The sequence below is a fragment of the Sorex araneus genome, chromosome 6 (assembly GCF_027595985.1).
Source record: "Sorex araneus isolate mSorAra2 chromosome 6, mSorAra2.pri, whole genome shotgun sequence".
NCBI classification, from domain to species: Eukaryota; Metazoa; Chordata; class Mammalia; order Eulipotyphla; family Soricidae; genus Sorex; species Sorex araneus.
Window position 1 is genome coordinate 71848229 of NC_073307.1, and position 22017 is coordinate 71870245.

General features: G+C 41.3%; 1 protein-coding gene across 4 annotated transcripts in view; it reads right to left on the bottom strand.

The window, feature by feature from the left end:
- The window catches only part of GAS7 (growth arrest specific 7), a 313323-nt gene that overhangs the window by 58501 nt on the left and 232805 nt on the right, over positions 1–22017 (bottom strand). For all 4 annotated transcript variants that reach the window (XM_055141423.1, XM_055141424.1, XM_055141425.1 and 1 more), the window contains 2 exons: positions 19401–19481; positions 2982–3067 (listed from right to left, as the gene is read on the bottom strand). In XM_055141423.1, coding sequence (XP_054997398.1) covers positions 2982–3067; positions 19401–19481 — 167 coding nt within the window. The remainder of the gene's footprint in view (positions 1–2981; positions 3068–19400; positions 19482–22017) is intronic.

Sequence of the window (22017 nt, forward strand, 5' to 3'; positions counted from 1 at the left end):
ACTGAACTGTTTACAGTTTCATAACCACAGCCTGGACAGAGGTTCTGTCCAAAATCAGAACCTCTACCAATGTTCTTACTTGTCTTTCTTCTGGTCCTTTCACATAGGTATAGGTTACATTTTCTCAAATGAAACTAAATATATGGACCATTTGCATTCTGATTCTCAACTGATCAATAATAGATATTTTCCCAAATCATCATATTTTCTTCAAAAGGATACATTTCAACAAGAGCACTGGCATCACTGGTTCAACGGGTGGTCAAGGGCACAAATTATTTACCCATCCCCTTCTTAAGAAACATCTAGTCAATGTTGTAGTAAATAATACTTGCACAAACAATCTCATGAATATTTCAGAATTATTGAGTATAACCTAAGAGAAGATTCTGGGAGGAAAAGGTTGATGGCACACATGATCAAATCACATCTGAGAAAGGTGCTTCAGTATACATTATGTTTTAAATAAGCTGAGAAACAACTTCATAGTAATTGCGGGATGGAGGCAGAGAGAGTTATGTTCTTTCCATTCAGGAAGGAAGAAAAATGTCTGGAGATCAGGTTTGTTTTATTCTCAATACTCTTTCTAGTGATTCCCAGGCAAGCACCAGCTTCTAGACATGTGAAATCAGAGCAGAATTTAGGCTATTTTCTTTAGAAAGTCCAGTAGCTAATAAGTCTCATTTCAAACAGAGGCTATTTTTAGGTTGTCTATGGACATAGCAGGACACCCGCAATGCCACTACTCAGGTGTGTGCCAGGTACAGGGCCTGAAGAGGTAGCATTCATACACTTGACTGGACCTGCATCCTTGCTACTCGAGGTGTGGGTCCCTCAACTCATCTCGAGCTGATTAAAAACAAAAAACTTCAGACCCCTCCTTGAATCCAAATCACTTATTAACAAGAAGCACGGATGATTCATAAGTCCATCAAATGTAATTAAGTCCGATGCCAACAGAAATCCAAATTATTTTCCAAAGTTTGCATTGAATCTGAGCCCAATGTTAAGGCTAAATACATTTCCAAAAATTAACACTCTTGACAGCATGCAAGCTGAGTATCATCGTTTAGCCACTATAGTACAGATCACAAGATATACCAGTGACTGGAACCTAGTACCCACTGCTCTTAACAACCAGCAGCCACTGCTATTATCAGCATCAACTAAAGTGCCATCCTCAACATCATCCTGGGACCTGACTTTTAGATGCCTGGAAGAATTTGGGGGCTTCAATAAGAAAATCTTGATAATTTATTAATAGATTAAATAAGACCGGTCTTTAGGTTTTTACAATTTAATATGGTTTTTAAAACCACTGGTTATCACTTGGTAACTGGGCCAATCTGCACAAGTCACTTCACCACTTCAAGGTTTGTCTGTGACACAGGAATGGTACATTTGTCACCTGAGATGACAAGGCACTTTGGGAATCTTAAAACATACCTCAATTTCTTTCCATGTCTCTACTATCTTTAAACTCGATTATTAAATTTGGTTTAATATTTTACAAAATTCCATGCTGGATTAAGTCTGGGGATGGAAAGCACGGGAAACAGGCAAAAAGAAAGTGTGAGCGCGCGCGCGCGTGTGTGTGTGTGTGTGTGTGTGTGTGTGTGTGTGTGTGTATTTTCTCTTCATTGGGATGGGTAAACTTGAGGCTATTTTTCAACAGAGAAGTTCTGGGGATGTCTAGGCCACTTCTGATGATGTTTGGGCAACCAAGTTTGGCAGTGCGGTGCTACTTTTGTGCTCAGCAGTGCTCAAAAATCAGCCTGGCTATTTTTGGCAGTATTTAGGGAATCAATGCAGTGCCAGGCATTTTAAATTGGGGACTGAATAAAACCAGGAGGCTTTATTACAGTACAGTAGTAAAGTACTCCTTCAGCTAGTTAGAATATTTCTTTTTTTAATAATTAAAAATATTATCATGTATTTGAGATTAGATGAGAAAGAGAGTCATACCTCTCTTTATTATGCTGATGCTTCACCATTCCCAAGTGAAATGTGCTAGGTTTCCCTGAAAAGAAAGAACTTTTTGCCAATCATTTGTGGGCATTTTATAGACTTATATAATATATTCTTAAAGTGACAGGATATATGTACATTATATATGAAGAATCCAGATGGCAAAGTCTGACTCTGCCCTAACAATGAAAACACCATCTCTTGAAACCATCTTAAACTCTTAGTCTTAAAACACAGACTATGATTGTTGGAATATTTCCCCTTTTTCCAGCTGCCTTCTGGAGTTTTGTCACAGAAACCTAGTTGATCTTTGACCTGCAGATCTAAGGTGCTAGCCAGGCTTGACTTGACATTGTAGATTCCAGGCTCTGGCCCAGCCTAGTCTTTGGGATATAAATTTCAGGTGCTGTCTAGTTTGTAATTGACATGTAGATTTCTTGCTGCAGCCCAGCCTGGTCTTTGGGATGTAAATCCGAGTGCTTTCAGCCCAAAGAGGGCTTCGGTTTTGGTTTTGTATCTTCTTTCCGGGGCCGGATCCACGGGGCAGATCCACCGGGAGAGACAAGGAGGAGGAGAGAGAGAAGCAGAGAGAAGCAGAGTAGATCCAGAGAGAGGCCGGAGCTGGGAGTGTGGGAGATAAGAAAGTTTGAAGATTGAATAAACGGTAACTAATCAGCAACTAGCTTGGTCCTCGTTCTTCCTTCGCCTGTCCTTGACCATCGGCCATCCCGATCCAGTCCACACACTGCGGTTCCAGAGCACCGAACGTGGGTGGTGAGACAGAGCCGCCCGGAGAGCCCGCGAGTGCACTCACCCCTCGGCGTGCTTTAGTTTTTTACATATGATCACCTGTTTCTCAAATCACAATGCATTGAAATAACCCAGATATACTAGTAACTTTCAATTCAAGTCTATGGGCACCTGGACCCTGATGGTGTACCCATCTGTTTTAAGGACACCGCCCTATGTATGCAAAAATGGCTATCCGTAACTCCCCTAACAGGATCCCTTACCTGAGAATCAACGGTGGATTTTCGGACACTCATGTGGGCAGTCTCTGGAGGGTGCGCTGGGGTCCCTGATGCATGGTATCCATTCACTGCAGGGACAGAAACACTGCTCAGATGCTGTGCCAATGCCAGGCACCTACAACCTCTTGCAATTGCAGTTCCTTCTCCCAACTCAATTTCTAGCTAACAGTCCTGTATATCTAGGGCCATCTCTCAGGACAATTCTAGAATTTTGCAAAGCCTGAAATATGTTAAAAGCATTTCTTTAATTCCAAGGACCTAATTGTTGCACTCTTGGGTGTGGGGAGGGGTTGTCTGAGATCTTTTGAAACAGAGAAGAAAGAGATTATACTTAACAGAAGGTAAGGCATGTTAATCTTCCTGCTGCTCCAAAAAGGGTAGGGGAGGCACCATTAACACTCAGTGGAGTTGCCTAAGTGTCCAATCTCCCTATAGTCAGGTGATACTGTCACTACGCTCATGCAGTACCCCAACTAACTTCTCTGAGGAACATCTTCACCCTAACCCTTTTGTGATGAGGATTGAGGATTAGTGATGAGGAATGATGATTAAGTTTATTAGTTTCCATCAAATTTGTTTTTGCCAAAAAATGGTCAGGTGATCATATCTCAAGTCATTGTTTTTAAGATTAGAAAAAGAACTGAATACTAAAATTTCTAATCCGAACAAGGCTAATGTATCCAGATGTTCTGATAAACTTTCTCTCTGTGCATTAGTTTGCAATATTTGCCAAATGCTGCAGTGTAAATACTCCCACTAGTGCTGATTTGAAAGCCCTGTTTCTACTCCCACTGCAGTGTGTTCCTAGTGTTACAGATACACACTGAGGCACATTCCCTCCTGCAGGAGGTGATGCTCTCACAGAGTTACATAAGCTTGTGAGCAACCTCAGCTTTATGTATCATAATAATTGGATCCAGTCACAAAACCTGTTTTCTAGGTTTTTTTGCTTTGTTGTGTGTTTTTTTATAGTTTTAGAAGACATGCACAACTGTGATCAAGCCTTACTACTGGTTCTGCATTCAGGAATCCTGGTGGTGCTCAGTGGCCCCTATAGGTTACTAGGGAGAGAAACCAGATCGGCTATGTGCAAGGCAAGCACCTTACCCAACACACAATCTCTCCAGCCCCCCAACCTTTTTTCTTGGAATGAAAATCAAATAAGACAATATTTGTAAAAACAAAATTCTAGCTATAAATTGCTTCATAAAAATAACAGGAAGATATGAGAGAAAGTGGGGTGTCATGAATTTTGTTGCTAAAATTGTCTCCTTGAGCCCCAAGGTCTCATAATTTCTGGACATGAGGAAAGAATGCCTCCTTTATGTGTCAGGTTTAGAAAAATTTCTACAGCATTCATATTGGTACAGATTGCACTGGAAAGCTATACACATACATCCTAGACACAGTCCTTGGTAACGAAGCTCTGCTGTTTGGCAGGAAGCAAGGAAGAAAATGGCTAAAACCATTAACAGCTACTTATTTGGATTGGCAATGACTTGGAGGCAGACAACAGACAAACAGAATGACAAAGGGCATTCACTTGGAAGCTTTTTAAAATTTATTATGGAGGATTCCCCAATTTTCCATAGCTCTGATCTCCCATTTTTAACTAAAAATTCCAAGGCCAACTGTAAGCTAGGCCACATTCAGAGTATTTCTGGTAGAAAGTTGGGCTTTTACCACTACTATTTTTCTTTTTTTTAAATTTTATTGAATCACCGTTAGATAGTTACAAGCTCTCATATTTGGGCTATAATCACACAATAATAAAACACCCACTATTTTCACAGGTAAACTCAAACCCTTGGAAGAAGGTGGGCACAGATGCAACAGCATCTGCCCATTGCCAGTGCAGTGGATTGCACAACTACCAAGAAGCAAAAATACCTCCCAATCCACACTTAGTGGTGGACATAGTTCTGATCTACATCCAAACACTATCCAGGGCAGTACTCAAACTTAAGAAGGCAGCCAGAATTCCAAAAGCACTAGAGAATGAATCTACTCTTCCCTGGAGTAGAATCTACTCGTGTCAAGATAAACTATGTCAGGAAAGTTATTAGACTCATAAGAAATACAATGCACAATGAAAGCATATTAGAGAACATGTACTTATGACATAGCATAGCACTGAAATGGATAAAAACAAAATCTGAAGACAACAATAATAATGATACTTTCTGCCTATGCTTGATGAATGGAAACAATGGGGCTAAAAAAAGCATCTCACAGTCTAACTTAAGTAAGTTTAGAAAAATATCCTCATAATCTCAGGCCAAAGATGAAATTTAAACTATACTTTTATAACATATAGAAAATAATGAGTAAAAATATAAATTCACAGAAGACCCTGGCAAGCTCCCCGTGGCATATTCAATATGCCAAATACAGTAACAATTACAGGTCTCATTCCTCTAACCCTGAAAAGAGCCTCCAATCGTTAGGAAAAATGAGTAAGGAGAAACTGCTAAAATCTCAGGGCTGGGATGAATGGAGATGTTACTGGCGCCCACTCAAATAAATTGATGAACAACGGGATGACAGTGATACAGTGAAGAATATAATAATATAAATAACATGAGATCAGACTTATATTTTGAAGAAAATCATGGTCTCAATGATTTCATTACCGAAGTCAAGGGAATACTTGCTTAATGAGTTAAACATGAACCAGAAAATGTAAAACCAATAAAATAAGCCTACAGAAATCATGAGAAAGTTGATACAGATATTGCAATAAAAATGAATGAGCAGGAGACAAGATTACATTAGCAGCTTAGGCTAGTTCTTTTCTGTGTGATGCAGAGTGGGAGAAAACACAATAATGAAAAGGTATATTGGCCTAATCTGAGAAAGAACACATAACTGGAAATGAGAAATAGGAAAAAGGCATGGGCAAGGCAAATATAGTAAAGATAAAAAAATATTTTTAATGTGTTATTTGGGGGTACACTGGTGGTGCTAGGGCTGTACCCATGGTCACATATAGTGGTGTTTGGGGGACCATATACACCACTGGGGATAGAACCAAGATAGTTGAGTGCAAGCAAGGCAAGTAAGTGTCTTACCCCTGGTTCTTTTTCTAGTTTCTAAACAGTTGGGGTTTTTTGTTGTTGTTTTGTTTTTTTTTTCTTTTTTGGGTCACACCCGGCGATACACAGGGGTTACTCCTGGCTCATGCACTCAGGAATTACTCCTGGTGGTTCTCGGGAGACCAGATGGGATGCTGGGAATCAAACCTGGGTCGGCTGCGTGCAAGGCAAACGCCCTACATGCTGTGCTATTGCTCCAGCCCCTAAACACTTGCTTTTAATGAAAGTAAAACATAATTGTAGCTCTATGTTAAAAATTATAAAGCTTTTCATAATATTCAAATTATTACGATGATTTTAAAGAAAAATAGAAATGTCAAAATGAGTGAAAAATAACTCCCTCAAAAAGGCACAACATGAACAGCTTTGTAAGGATCTATCTCACAAGTGATTCAATAAAAATTTTCTTTAAAAAATAAAAACTTAATGGGCAATTTGTTTGGATTCCCAGATAACAAATACCTAGGCATTTAAAAGAAACAGGGGGGCGGGGACAGGGGGGAAACTGGGAACATTTGTGATGGAAAATGTACATGGGTGAAGGAACAGGTGTTGGAGCATAGTATGACTAAAACCTAATCATGAACAACTTTGTAACTGTACATTTCATGGTGATTCAATAAAAATTTAAAAAAATACCTAGGCATAAATGGTATAGAAATATAAAAATACACTGAATTTTCTCAGTTGTTACTCAGAATGTTACCCTAATCTTAAAGTCTACAAAAGCCATTTTATTTTATTAATAACAATGATAAAACAATCAAAATATGTATGTTCTCACATGAACAAGGCAATTTTGAAATAGTCACTATCTTCAATCATGTCAGGTACCTGATTTTGAATAATAACAAAATTATTCCCCAGCTCAAGGGTAGTGGCTACCATTCCAAACCCTACACACTCTCTCCACAGCAACTGAAAAGTACACAACAAAACACCACTGTTAGCTTCACCCAAGCTTCAAATTCCCCACACTCTTGGCAGACGGGAGATACTTAACACAGGAACATTCTTCCCTGTTCCATTCTCTTGTTCTCACTCACTTGTAGTCATGACAAAACAATTACTTGGGGAAAAACAATTTTCTATTCAACCATTTCTCCCAATCCAACAGGATAACCTCTGATACTTTGTCTTGATGAATTTTCCTCTCACAGTCGGAACATTAAGGAAAATTTGGTGGTGATCTAAACAATTATGTGGAACATAACTGATGATGAGACAGGCAGGTAGTCACCCCAGCATAAATTTTAGGAAGCAATAAAATCAAGATGTGACTTAGAAAAATCAAACAAACAGAAAAACCAGAAAAAGAAAATAACTTACTCTGTCACCAGACTTTTTGCTTGGTCAAAAAATGAAGATTGAAGCCCTGTTTTGGAGATGCAGGAACTGAGACCTGATAAGACTAAAGGATACCAGCAACAGACCAAAGAAGGCTGGATCCCCTCAGGAGAGAAGATTCAGCAGGAACAAGGCACTGTAGAAAGAATATGAAAGAAGGCCACTACTAGTTCAAAGTTCTCCTTAGTCAATATCCTGGGTAACTCTTATCTGCTTAGAGAACATCAAGTCAAGACATTTTGGGGAAAATCACATATAACACTTTCCCCAAAAGAGATCAAACTCTCTTATCCCTCAGGAGAAGATGCATTCTCCCTTGAATGTATCTATTTTATGACTAATCTTTTTATTTTATTGTAAATTTCAATTTAGGCAACTTAATTTGTAATACTGTGAATAGTAGTAGGGTTTCATGCATAAAATGTTCCAGTACCACATATTCTCATTGTCCTTCCCCTCTTCCAAGCTTCCCACTAAAGACCAGAAACTTTGTCAAAGAAGAAATTCGAATGGACAAAAGGCACATGGAAAAATGCTCTTCATCACTAATCATCAGGGAGATGCAGATCAAAACAACAATGAGATATCATCTCATGCCACAGAGATTGGGCACGCATCCAAAAGAAAAAAAGCAATCAGTGTTGGCGTGGGTGTTGGGAGGAAGGGACTTAACTTCACTATTGGTGGGAATGCTGACTAGTCTAGCCTTTTGGGAAAACAATGTGGACATTTCTCAAAAAAACAGAAATTGAGTTCCCATTTGATCCAGCAATACCCCCTCTGGGAATATTCCCTGGGGGCCCAAACACACACAGCAGAAACACCATTTGCACTCCTATGAACATATTGCAGACTATTCACCATAGCCAGAACATGAAAACAACCTGAGTGCCTGAGAACAGATGTATGGATAAAGAAACTATGGCACATCTACAAAATGGAATACTATGCAGCTGTCAGGAAAAATGAAGTCATAGAATTTGCCAATAAATGGACGAACATGGAGAGTATCATGCTGAGTGAAATGAGTCAGAAGGAAAGGGACAGATATAGAATGACTGCATTCATTTGTGGTATATAAAAATATATATACACATATACACACACATATATATAAGAGTAACATCCATGGCCAGGTAAAAGAAGGGTTAGGAAGACTAGTTAATGGTTGAAACTACCCACAAGTGTGTGTGTGGGGGCTGAGGGTAGATAAGATAGAGAAGTGACCGCTATGACAATAATAGCTGGGAATGATCATGCTGGACAAGAGCTGAGGGTTAAATGTAGGTACGGGATATTCTTGATAACCTTTCAGTATTAATATTGCAAATCACAGTGCAGGCAGGGGGTAGTGGGTGGGGGGTGATGGGAGGGAACCTGGGGACACTGGTACTGGGAAATGTACCCTATAGAGGGATGGGTATACTGTATGACTGAAATCCAATCATGAACAGCTTTGTCAAAAAATATTTTAAAAAGTACAGACAAGTTTTCAGTTTATATTCACTTTAGATATTTGTAATTCCCTCAGTATGATACTTTATATGTTATATATGAGAGAGATCATTCTGTATCTGTCCTTCCTCTGCTAAGAATACTTAGCATGATATTCTACATATTTATCTATGTAGCAGTAAATTGCATGATTTCATAGTTTCTTATAGTCAAGTACTAGTCCAGTTTATTGCGTGCAGTTTATTTATTACACCATCTTTTCTTGGACACTTTGGTTGTTTCCAGATTTTGAATATTGTGAATAGTGCTGCAATAAACACAGAGCACAAATATCTTTTCTAAATAGAGTCACAGGATCCTTTGGCAATCATAATCAATAGTCTCTCCTCCCCTCTATGAAAAGCTAGGTTCAGATGGGTTTCAAGTGAGCTCTTTCATAATTTAAAAGAAGACCTACTCCCAATTCTTTTTTGTGCTATTCCAGAAAGTTGAAGGGACAGAAATTCTCCCAGTTTCTGTGAGGCAATCATTACCTCATTACAAAATCAGACCAAGGCATTCCTAAAAAATAAAACTATAGGTCTATTGCAAGCAGGTAGATGGGGGTCCTGGTAATGCATGTTGGGGAAAACAGGATCTAAAATCTGAGCCAGGCTGAGGGCACAGAGATGCCTTTGACACAAAGGATCCATTTCAGAAGTCCAGAAAACTACTGATATACAGAATTCCAGGCCAAGTGCAAGGATGCTTCCTGAAAGGAGAGACAGCTAGATTACCTGGGAAGAAAGACTGTTAGAACAAAGCCACAAAAAGAACATCAAAAGACCATCAACTGCCCCAAATTCTCCCTTGGCAACCACTCTAGTAATCGACTGGAGGGTGGTAGTTTGGGAAAATTGTACGTAAACTAATTTGGATACAAGGACACGGGTGCATCTGATGCTCAAGCACATGTGTTGCCAGCATCCGTGCTTCCTTTGTACGTGGTACATGCTGCAGCATCTCTCCTCTTGAGATGTATACTTTCAGACTCTGAACTTTGGGATGTGCACTGGCTCTTTCCGTTCTGGAGAAGGCTGTGATCTCTCCTGAGCATATATTTTAACTTACCTCTTCTTATCTCCATTTATTTCCCAATACACTCATTATATTCCACTGTTCGTCTCCTACTGAAATTCTTTTCTGTAAGGGAAAGTCAACAAATCCAAAGGTGTGGTTGAGATCAGGACTGACTTTCCTTTCCTGCAAAAAGCAATTCTTTGTTCCAGTCTGAGTTTATGGTTCCCTGAGAAATCAGTTGGCAGGGATCAACTCCCATACCATGTAGAACATCAATGGAGCCTAATGGCTAAACTCTTGGGCTGGCAGAACATGAACATCCACATGTGCAGGGATCATAGCAGACCTTCCACAGTACCAAATCTTCTAAGACATTCCCTGGGTGACAGAGGTGGGAAGAAAGGCAGACTTCCTTCCTGAAGCTGTCACCTCTATCTTCCCATTTCATATAAGCCACCTGGGGAACCTCCACCAGCAACTGATAGGAATCCCTGATAAATACAGATGCAAAGATTCTCAGCAAAATATTAGCAAACCATATACAACAAAATATAAAAAAGATTATGTATCAAAGGAGGACTCATCTCTGGGATGAATACACGCAAGTCAATTAACCTAATACATTATTTCAGTAGTGGAAAAATAAAGTTCAAATGATCATATCAATAGATAAAGATAAAGCATTTGACAAGATCAGTCCCCATTTGTTGTAAAAAACTCTCAATAAAAGACATTGAAGTATCTTTCCTAAACATAGTTAAAGGCATTTGCCATGAAACCACAGCAAACGTGATGCTAAATGGTATGGAAACTGAATGTTAGCCTTCCAGTCTCAGGAACAAGACAAGGCTTCCCACTCTCACTATTATTATTAAATATATATTAAACTGTACTTCCTACTTATGCGGTCCTCACCTAGAAAGTCTGGCATAACACATATATTGTATAGCTGCCAAACACAGTTTTCCCATAAATCTGGTGATATTACAGAAGTAATGCTAGGAAAGTTTTCAGTGCAGTGCTGAAACTGAGTCGACAACATACAAAAAGCAGGATCCAATTTTTAAGAGGCACTGCATACATTTCCAAATCTTTTCCCCTTAGCCTGGATACTTCCAGCACCTGACAAACTGACACTATGAAAAAAGAAGCAATTCTGTGCTTATGTGCTCTTCAAATCCTTATTGAAAGCTCAGAGCTTACAAGTCAGAAGTAAAATTGACTTCTACATCTTCTTCCCCAGCCTCGCTCCTGCATTCATGGTGGGGGGGGGCTCCCTGACTTTGACTTGGCTAAGTTAATTTGTAGTTCTGTCAAACTCCAAGTTTTCCACCCTCATACAAATGTTCTCGCACGCATCATCACAGCCACCACCACTACCAGCCTCCCGTTGGCAGTTCCAATCTCCCCAACCTCCACGATGATAGTCAAAATGATAATTAAGAGACATCCTGATAGTGAAGTTAAGGATATCTATTTTAACATGATGTATATAACAAAGACAATACCAAACACTGCGTACCAAAAGAGGTAAAAGACATACAAATAAAATGATGTCATTACTAAAAAAAAAAGTACAAAACATGAGGAAATAGAAAAATAGAAACAATTCCCCTGCTTATGGATTAGAAGGATTAATATTAAAATGACAATCCTATCCAAAGCACTATATAGACTCAATGAAGACTGTATAAAATACCCAAGGATTTTTCATAAATAATAGATCAAATGCTGTTAAAATTTATATGGAGTAATAAAACCAGAATAGCCAAAGCACCCTTAGGCCAAACTAATATAAAAGAATTCTCTTTCTTTCTCTAACCTTAAATTATACTAAAATGTTATAGTAATCAAGACATTGTGGTACTGGGGTTTACAGTATTTATTAATGTTTATAACAGTAATACACGTATTTATTACAACAATATTTCTTAGCGTTACTATAAATAGTAATTAAGATAGTGTGGTATTGGTATAGATTCTCAGACAAATAGAACACAATTGAGAGTTCAGAGACAGACCCTCAAGTAAATGGACAGAAAATCTTCAATAAAGGATATAGTTAGATGTTTGTACGTTCATCGTGACACTGTTTACAATAGCCAAAATCTAGAAAAAACTGGAGTGCCCCAAAACAGATGACTGGTTAAAGAAACTTTGGTACATCTACACAATGTACACAATGGAATACTATGCAGCTGTTAGAAAAGATGAAGTCATGAACTTTGCATATAAGTGGATCAACATGGAAAGTATCGTGTTAAATGAAATGAGTCAGAAAGAGAGAGACAGACATAGAAAGATCACACTCATCTGTGGAATATAAAGTAACAGAATGGGAGACTAACACCAAAGAGTAGTAGAGATAAGAACAAGGAGATCTGCCCCACAGCTTGGAAACTGGTCTCACATTCTGGGGGAAAAGGCAACTGAAATAGAGAAGGGAACACCAAGTAGAGAATGTTGGGAGGACTCATTTGGGTAGAAAGATGCGTGCTGAAAGTAGACTATAGACCGAACATGAAGGCCACTCAATACCTCTATTGTAAACTACAACACCCAAAAGGAGAGAGAACAAAAGGGAATGCCCTGCTACAGAGGCAGGGTGGGGTGGTGGAAGATGGGTGAAGATGTTGGGAGGAATACTGGGAACATTGGCGGAGAAAAATGGGCACTGGTGGAGGGATGGGTAAACGATCACTGTATGACTGAAATGCAAACACGAAAGTTCATAAGTTTGCAACTGTACCTCATGGTGATTCACTAATAAAATTTTTTTTTAAAAAAAGGATATAGTTAGATGAAGTGGAGCAAGGAAAAATTATTGAGCAAAGGATTCTGAAATTATAGCCAGTCACATGTAACAAAATGATAAGCAAAGAACTTATACTCTTATCTCACACCATATAAAACTATCAGTTCAAAACAAATCAGAGAATTTGGTATCAAACCTAATACCATATATTATATTAAGGTGAACATAGATAGAGTCATTCCTGACACTTAATCTAGAAGAATTTTCAACAGTTCAATGCCAATAGCCAAGCAGATGCAAAAATAAATAAATAGGACTACATAAAACTAAAAAGCTTCTCCATGGCAAAAAAAGATGATTAAAATGAAAAGAAATCATATAGAGAGAAACATTTTTTCACCACTCATTTGACAGAGTAAATATCCAAAATATTAACTTATTTTAAGTACTTTGTCTTATGAAAAAATAAAAAAGCAAACCTACTAAATAATGGGAGAAATTTGCCCAAAGAAAACTTGCAGATGGCCAATAGATAGTTGAAAAGTGCTTTTCATGGCTTATTATCAGGGTAAGTCAAATCAAAACAATAATGAGTTACCACTTCATAACAGTGAGACTGTCACACATCAAAAACCAAAACAAAACAAACCAGTGCTGGCAGGAATTTGGGGAAAGAGAAACCCTCATCTACAGTTGGTGGGAACACTGACTAGCTAAAACAGTATGGAAACTTCTAAAAGAATTTGTAACTGAGCTTCTATTTCTTTGCATCTTCTGCAAAGGGCCCCCAAACCACTATTTTGCAAAGACATCTGTGCTCCTATGTTCATTGCAGATCTATTCACAAGAGTCAAGTTCTTCTTTCTACTATTTCATGAAGAACAGGTTTTCCACTTACTGTTCCATGGCCTAGAACACTGTACACATCCCAATCCATACACATTGGAAACTTGACCTAAATGTTACTTCTTCCCTTAAGCCTTGTCCCCGGTTCCCTAGTCACACTGTCTTTTTGCGCTACTTTAATTCCTTTGAAAAGAACACACAAGAAATATCTGACATATGCAAGAAATATTTGACATATTTCGGGTTTGCCTGCTTCTCTGACTCCCCCAGGATCTGGGGCCACACAGTTCTGGCTTACGGGTGGCTTCTGAGAACAGTACCTGAAAGCACTAGGATGACATTACAGAAGTTGGACCTTTACCTCTGTACCCTTTAAAGATTTAAGGGGTGAATCTCTAGAGGAAAAGTGTTACAGGAAGGAACATAGCTGGGGCTGGTAACATATATTGGTAAAAACATTGTTTGGAATTTAAACCAGCCCAATGACACAAAAGACCATCTGAGAATTCTGGAAATTCTGCACTAGCTGCAGAATTTAAGGACAGGGTGCAGAGATGACCTTCTGAGAGAACAGGTGTCTGGGCCTCCAGAGAGGAGATGCTACACCAGTGGAACAGAGTCAACCAAAGAATATCAAAAAAAAGAACATCAGCAGCTCCAATCTTCTCTCGGCAACCACCTGTGCAAAACCTTACTATTACTGCTTTAAGCAGAAACCTTGTAGAAAAAAGTGGGCTTTATTCTGGTGTCCTAAGTGGTCTTCAGAAGATGTACCCATAACCTCAAAAGTGTGTGGATAAGAATTTTCAAGTTTTGAAGCAACTCCACATCCACATCTCTCTTTCTCCCAACAAAATTCAGTCTCCTGAAAAAGTAACTTATAAAACTGAAGGAAAGAATGCTAAAATACATGTTAGTCTTCCCTGAAGAAAGAAAAAAAGGCAGCATGACTATGTCTACTTAATAATAAGGCATATTTAAAAACTGGGAGATATAAAAAATGTTCTAAATCCTGTTATGCTTTTACATGTAGGTTCTCCCATTTCAGAGAGTGAATGGACAGTGTTTTCCTCCCCTCAGGTCAAGAGCATCAAGAACCATGAAAGCCTTGTCAGAACCTCAGTCTGCTTTCCCTGCAAGCTCTCAATTTATGAATGGTGAAAGTGAAACTTGGCCAAGAAGGGTGTCTCACCAAAGCATAAGCCTCAGAAGCTCTAATTTCACAAATCTATAATGTGATTGTGAGACAAATGCTTGTTCGAAGTATTACTAAGAAAGATGAGAATATACTTCTAATTAATTCCTTGATAGCAGGATGCATCCAATTTCTAAGAAGTACAGAATGGGGGAAAAAAAAGTGGGCATTCACTTATGAACTTGATTCTGCATGTATGTGGCTCCTACTCATTTTGATGTAGGTGGTTAGACAGGAAAGGGTCCCTGTGGGTTTCCAAGGAAGTAATAAAACCAATCGAACCTAGGTTGCAAACATAGGAACCAAGGCCTGACAAGACCCTCACCTGGTGCCAATAGCAGACCAAAGAAGGCTGGACCTCTCTTTGAGAGAAGCTCAGCAGGAAAGGAAAAGCACAAAAGGCAGTAAAAGAATTTCAAAGAGGACCACTCCTTTGGCAATCACCCAAGCAATGGAATCTTACATAGCTAGAAAGCCCCCAGGGAACACGTGGGGGGGGGAACCCTATAAAAAGCACCGTGAACAAAGGAAAGGCACACATATGCTGCCCAAGCCATGTGATGCTTGTGCCTGAGTACACGCAGTCCCCGGACACAGGTGTTGCCGAACCTCCCCTTCTGAGATGTGTGCTGAGGCTTTCTCCACCTTTGGGTAAGCCCATGTTCCCTCTTGAGCGCATTAGTCTCTTCCACTTTCTCTCCCTCCTTTCCCTTTCTCAAAACCCTCCAGATAAAATCTGTCTTACTCCACTGCTGTCTACTCCTAAAATTCTTTTTTTGTGAGGCAAGACAAGAACCCAGTAATCCCAGCTAAGGCCTAGGACTGACTTTCCTTTCCTGCAAAAAGCAATTCCTCACGCCAACCTGAGTCCATGGCTCCCCGAGAAATTGGGTGGTGGGGACCAACTCCTGTGCCGAGAAGAGCAATGGTACATCAGGTGTGGCTTGACAGCCACCTGGGGAAGCTGGGGTCTCTAGCCCGTGCAATGCAGGGGCTCATTGCAGATTTTATCAATCCTAGTCTTCCCAGTTGGCCCCAGTGTGGCAGAAGGGGACTGGGAAATGTGACCATCTTTCCCCTCTCTGCCTCACGTACGGCACCCATGGGCACCCACAGACGTCAATTTCACTGGACTCTTGTCCAGTGACCCTTAAGCAGTGCTCAACAGAGATGTTGTGAGTTACCCTGGAACAGTGCTTCTTCACTCAGCACTTGGCATTCAGGGCTATTGCAGTTTTCATGCTGATCGCTTGGGGTTCTGTGCTTTGATGATGTATAGAAACGTCCCTGGCTTCAATTAATTGAAGGCAATGGTGACAGTAAAAAAAGTCTGCAGCTACTGTCAATGTCCTCTACTAGGCAAAAAGTTACCCTAGAGCTAAGAATTAGTGTGCACGACTGCCAAAGAAGCTTAATATGTATGAACATGTGTTGCAAATAACACACAAAAGTGCTTCGTCTTAGGCTGTTTCGGAATGCTTATGTGCATACTGAGTTTCCAAAGAGAAGCAGAGTAGACAGGGTCGCTGAACGCATTTGACTAGAGTTCTCTTGGCAGAGGACTTGACAGACCTAAGATCCCTGAGACTTACTCCCCTTTGGGAGACACTGGGTCCCTCAGAGGAAAGCCATTGCCCACACAGTCTGCCCACGTGCCCAACCACCGGATTAATTGTCACCGCTGAGCTAACCCTCTCACCCTACCTCCCAGTCTGTTTTGGCCCCCTGGAAACCTGAGTCCCAGAGCTGGGCAGACTGAGGTCTTATGATACCCTAAAGAGCGAAAGCAGGGATGCGTCACGCTGAGGCCTCTGGGTCAGAAGACCTGAGCCAGCTTCTTCCAGCCCCTCTTCTGGGAGCAAGCCCACAAAAAATGTAGAGGGGACAGGAAGCTTCTGGGGCTAGTGCCCAGAAAAGCAGGTAACTCACTCAAAGGGGAATCCTGACTCGTTCTGCCATCACAGCCAGCTCTGTCACTGTGTTCTCCCCCGTGCGCGCACCAGCGCATGCGTGCTTGTATGCTCGGGAATCACTCCTGGTGAGGCGTGGGGGCACATATGTGCTACAGGGGAACAAAGCCAGGTGGCTGCAGGCAAGGCAAGTGCCCTAACCACTGTGCTATGTCTCCAGTCTGTCATCTGCCCCTCCGTATGCCAAAACCCCAATCTGCCGCACCTCATCCTGCTCTGCGACAGTCATGAGCGCCGAGTCTCTTTCTAGTGTCTGGCTGCTCTAAAGCCAAACAGACATAAGGAAGAAACCCAGCACTGTTGTCACTACTGTAACACAAACACAACAAAAGAGAGGTAGTATATAAGAATTGCCTGTTCGCAAACAAGAGCTGAGAAGGCCAAATGGGTCCATTTCTGGTGACCTGGTCCAACAATTAGTATTCATGGCACCCCTAGGAAGTCAGTCATAAATGCCTACTACCTTCCTTGGGAGGTGGGGGTGCTTTCTAAAAATATTTTGAAAATTTAAGTTAAAAATGTGCATTTGTTTTACATATGGTTTCAAAAATTAGAAAACTTGTAAAAATGTCTAATAGAAAATTTCTACACATTTATATTTCCCCCACACCTCATTTGATTCTTCAGTGTTTTTTGTTTTTCTACCACCTCAATTTCAAATTCAATTCTTTAGGCAATTTATACAACTGTAAGTAGTACATGTCGATAGAAGTGCGGAGAGTGCAGCTCTGGGGCCCTCTCACTGTGTCCGGTCCCCTCCCCCAGACCCAGGATGGAAGTGTATAATGTTTTCAATTGTTTTATTAATTGAGGTTCTGTGATTTACAATACTGTAATGGTGGTTTCCCATCCACACAATTCCAACACTACACTCATCACTAGAGGACCAACCTCCCCCTGACAAAGGACCCCAAGATCCCTCCCTTTCAAGCCCCCTCCCCACCAACTCAGTTTTGTGGTTCAATTCCCTGGTTGTGATTTTTTTGTTTGTTTGTTTTTGGGCCATACCCAGTGGCGCTCACAGATCACTTCTAGTGGGCTCGGGAGATCACATGACGAGCTGGGGATAGAACCTAGGACTGCTGCATACAAGGCAAACACCCTTCCTGCTACACTACCGCTCCAGCCCCTGTCGTATTACATCTATCTGTGTAGCAGCATGGCCTGTGGTGCTCTACGTAACCCTCTAGTGCTCCACAAGGGATATGAAGGCTCCCAGCTCCCCACTTGATCAACTGATGAAATCACGGCGACGGCTGCTCTACCCTCCTGTCCAGTTACAAACATCTGTCACATTTTCAAAGACATCCTGAATTGGAATCACAACTGCCACTTCCAGATTTTGACTCTAGGTTGATACCTCTTGTCAAAAACTAATAGATGAAGCTTAAACACCAATGATGAGGCCAGAGAGGTAGTTCAGCAGGTAGGTGCTTGCCTTGCACACAGACAGTCCAGGTTCGACTCCTAGAACTTCATTTGGTCCCTCAGCTCCAGCTCCTGCCAGAAGTGATCCTTTAGGGGTTGAGCCAGGAGTGAGCTCGGGAACACTGCTGGGTATGGTCCCCAAACAAGCAAACAAAACCCTTCATAGTGTGACTGTGTATGCATTGACAGTTCACTCAGAGGCTTTCTTTGAGACTTAGGGGTTCAATGAAAGGAACAGAAAGACAAAGTTCCCTCCTTCCTCAGGAGCTTACAGTATAGTACGGAGTTAACAACTAAAGCAGGGAGTGTGCTGAGGGCAATGAAATAACACAGGGGTTGGATTCCAAGTGATGGGTGAGGCCTCTAAAGTGAGTTGTTAGGGATGGCTTTTTGAAGGGGGTGACGTTGAAAATAGGATTAAAAATAAATTTAAAATATAGTATCTAAACCATGAGAAGCCAAAAGCTATGCCCTCATTTGCATGCCCTAGGATCTGCCTCCGGGGTGTGGGTCTCATAACTAGCTGTTTTGTAAAAGGAAAAAATATCCCACCTATTACACCTATTAAAGGAATGCCTGCCTTAAATATCTGCAATTCTTTACCTTTGCAGACACAACTCAGCACCTTCGGAAGAAATCACATTTTCTTTCCAGAAATGTTTGAATGTTCAGTTCTGTTTGATTGTCAGCTCATAAATATCTTTCTCCTTTTGACATTCTCACATGTAGGATAGAAAGGAACACAGTAGGTGTGTAACAAATGCCACGGGCAACAGAAACTGAGAAATGGCCTTCCATCAGAAGCTACCACTGGAGAAGGATTGGGGAGGGGCGGGGAGGTGAGGGGAGACACTAAGACAGTGGTACAGGGGTCTGGCGAGGGACTGTGTTATCCATGAGCTCTACACTAACAGCATCATAAACCATGGGGCCTGGAGAATTTTTCTTTTAAATCTTTTTTCTTTAGCCCTAGACTTTAATGCCTTGGGAATCCTATGGAACAGTTCTGTCTCAGCTTCAAAACCACCAGCAGCCTTCTCCACGTAAACATGCGATAGGAGAGGGATGGAAACCACCAGAGATGCGGCTAACCGCCAGGGAGATGCCACTCTGCAGGCAGGAAAGCTGGCGCCCCCTTGTTCCCAAGCCCCCATCCTGGGCTCAGTCTCTGAGCTTTCCCTACGACATGAAGGTGGGCATGTGTTCGCCAACAATCACCCCCCACGGTCTCAAGTTATGAGCACACAGTACCTGTCGGAAGCAGAGCGCTCCTGTGAGGGCCAGGGCTGGCTGGAATCCCAGAAGAACCGCTGGGACGCTCCCAGGTGGTCTCTGTTCAGAAAAAGACAAAAACCACATTACTTTGAGAGTTTCCCCAGAAGTCTCCAATGCCATAGGGCTGCAAAAAACAAACACTGGATTTTTTTGACGTATATTTTTAAAGTACTTCTGAAATGAGGAAACCTTGAAAATTATTTCACTACATGCTGATAATTTATTTTATAATTTCATAAACTTTTACAAACAGAATCAGATATTCATTTCTGTGTTGAGTCATACCCAGCAGTGCTCAGGGACTACTTTTGGCTTTGCACTCAGGGATCACTACTGGCAGGCTTGAGGACCATATGTGGTGTCTGAGAAAGAACCAGGGTGGGCTTCGAGCAAGACAAATGCCCTATCCACTGCATTCTTGCTTTGGCCAGGAATAAGATAATTTTATTTATATTTTTGGAGTACACTGAACATCTGGATTTTTCACTTTCTAGCACGAAAGCTTATATTTGAGAAGTTAGCAATTTGGTATGGCAATTTGGTAGGACTGGCGCAATAGCACAGAGGGTAGGGTATTTGCCTTGCACACAGCCAACCCAGGGTTGATTCCTTCATCCCTCTCAGAGAGCCCGGCAAGCTACCGAAAGTATCTCACCTGCATGACAGAACCTGGCAAGCTACCCGTGGCGTATTCAATATGCCAAAAACAGTAACAACAGTCTCACAATGGAGATGTTACCAGTGCCTACTTGAGCAAATCGATGAACAATGGGACAACAGTGCTACAGTGCTACGGTATTATAAAGCAGGATTATAACAAAATAGGTTATGTTGTATTGACATTGTATAAAATTCCAACATCTAATATGATTTGAAAGTTTTTTATATATAAAAGAATTTTTCTAATTTAAGTATACAAATGTAAAAAAACTAAGCATGTTCATTTATGTTTACATGGTAGAAATTTATGTAAATGGATTTTACATATTAAAGCACATAAATTCTATATTAAAAGATGGAATTTCATATTGAAGCAGGCAGGCAGATATGGAAAAGGTAGCCCTCATGAGAATTAATGCACCACTAGCCCTCAGGCTGCCAGGACCCACCTTGTGGACACAGGAGCTAAGGGCTAATACTTTTACCTCAGGTCAGCACAGACCTAGAGAAGGCTGGCTCACCCTCCTTGAGAAGCTCTAATGGTCACAAAGGCCAAGAAAGGAATAACAAAGGAGACCATCAACTACTCCCAACTCTACCCCTTGAAACCATCCTAGTAATGGACCGAAGTAGAGAGCCCTATAAAAGCCAACTTGAACAAAAGAAGTATCTGCATATGCTGCCCAAGCCCACGTGCTGCCTGTGTCCATGTGTTGCTGCTGATTGCATGTGGTACCTGGGCACATGTGTTGCCTACAACTCCCCTTTTGAGATGTGGACTTTCCTATTTCCATATCTAATGCTGTAATGTGTACTTGGGCTCCCTCTCAACTTTGGAGAAGTCCATGTTCTCGCTGGAGTGCATTACTCTCTCTCTCTCTCCGTTCACCCTGAACTGGGGAATTGTGTGTTTTCTCTTGAGCACACGTTCATTCTCTCTCTCTCTCTTTCTATCTCCCTCTGTCTCTCCGTCCCTCTCTCCCTCCCTCCCTTCCTCCTCTTCCTCCTCCTCCTCCTCCTCCTCCTCCTCCTTTTTCTTCTTCTTCTCTCTCTCTCTCTCTCTCTCTCTCTCTCTCTCTCTCTCTCTCTCTCTCTCTCCCTTCCTCAGAACTTCCAAATAAAATGTTTTTTATTTCACTTTTCATTTTCTGAAATTCTTTTCTGACAGTAAGGCAAGAACTCAAAAGGCCTGGGTAAGGTCTAGGACTGACTTTCCTTTCCTGCAAGGAGCAGAGCTCACAGCAAACTAAATCAGTCCAAGATTTCCCCAGCTGTTCCTTTGCAGAGGTGGGTAAAAAGAAAAGAGCAGATTCCCTCTCCTTCCTGAGTCTGCCATGTCTCTCCTCCCAGGTGTAGGCAAGGCGACAGGGAGGGCGCCTTTGGCAATGGAATTCCTAGAATGTAACAAATCAATAGCCCCAGGCTGCAGAGAGCCTACCTTGTGCGCTCAGGTGAAAACCAGGCACCTGGCACCGGACCCAGAGCAGGCTGGACACCCCCTCCGAGAGAAGCTCCAGCAGGAACAAAGGCCAGGAAAGGAATTTCAGAGAAGATAATGAACCATTCCCAGCTCCCCCCTTGGCAACTACCCTAGCAAAAGACTCTTACCTAAGAGCCCCACAGGGGGCACCTTGGGGAAACCCTATCAAAGCCTCCTTGACCAAATGAAGGACGTGCCTATGCTGCCTGGGCCCACGTGGCCGAGCACATGTATCACCCACTTCTCCCTTCTTGAGACGTGTCCTGGGGTTTTCTCTACCTCTTGAGAAGCCTACATTTCCCTGGAGCGTGTTTCTCTCTTTGCTCTTTCCCCTTTCCTTTTCCTAAAAGTTTCCAAAGAAAATCTGTTTTAATTTATCTGCTCGTTTACTCCTGAAATTCCTTTGTGAGAAAGACAAGGACCCAGAAACCTTGGGTAAGGCCTCGGACTGAC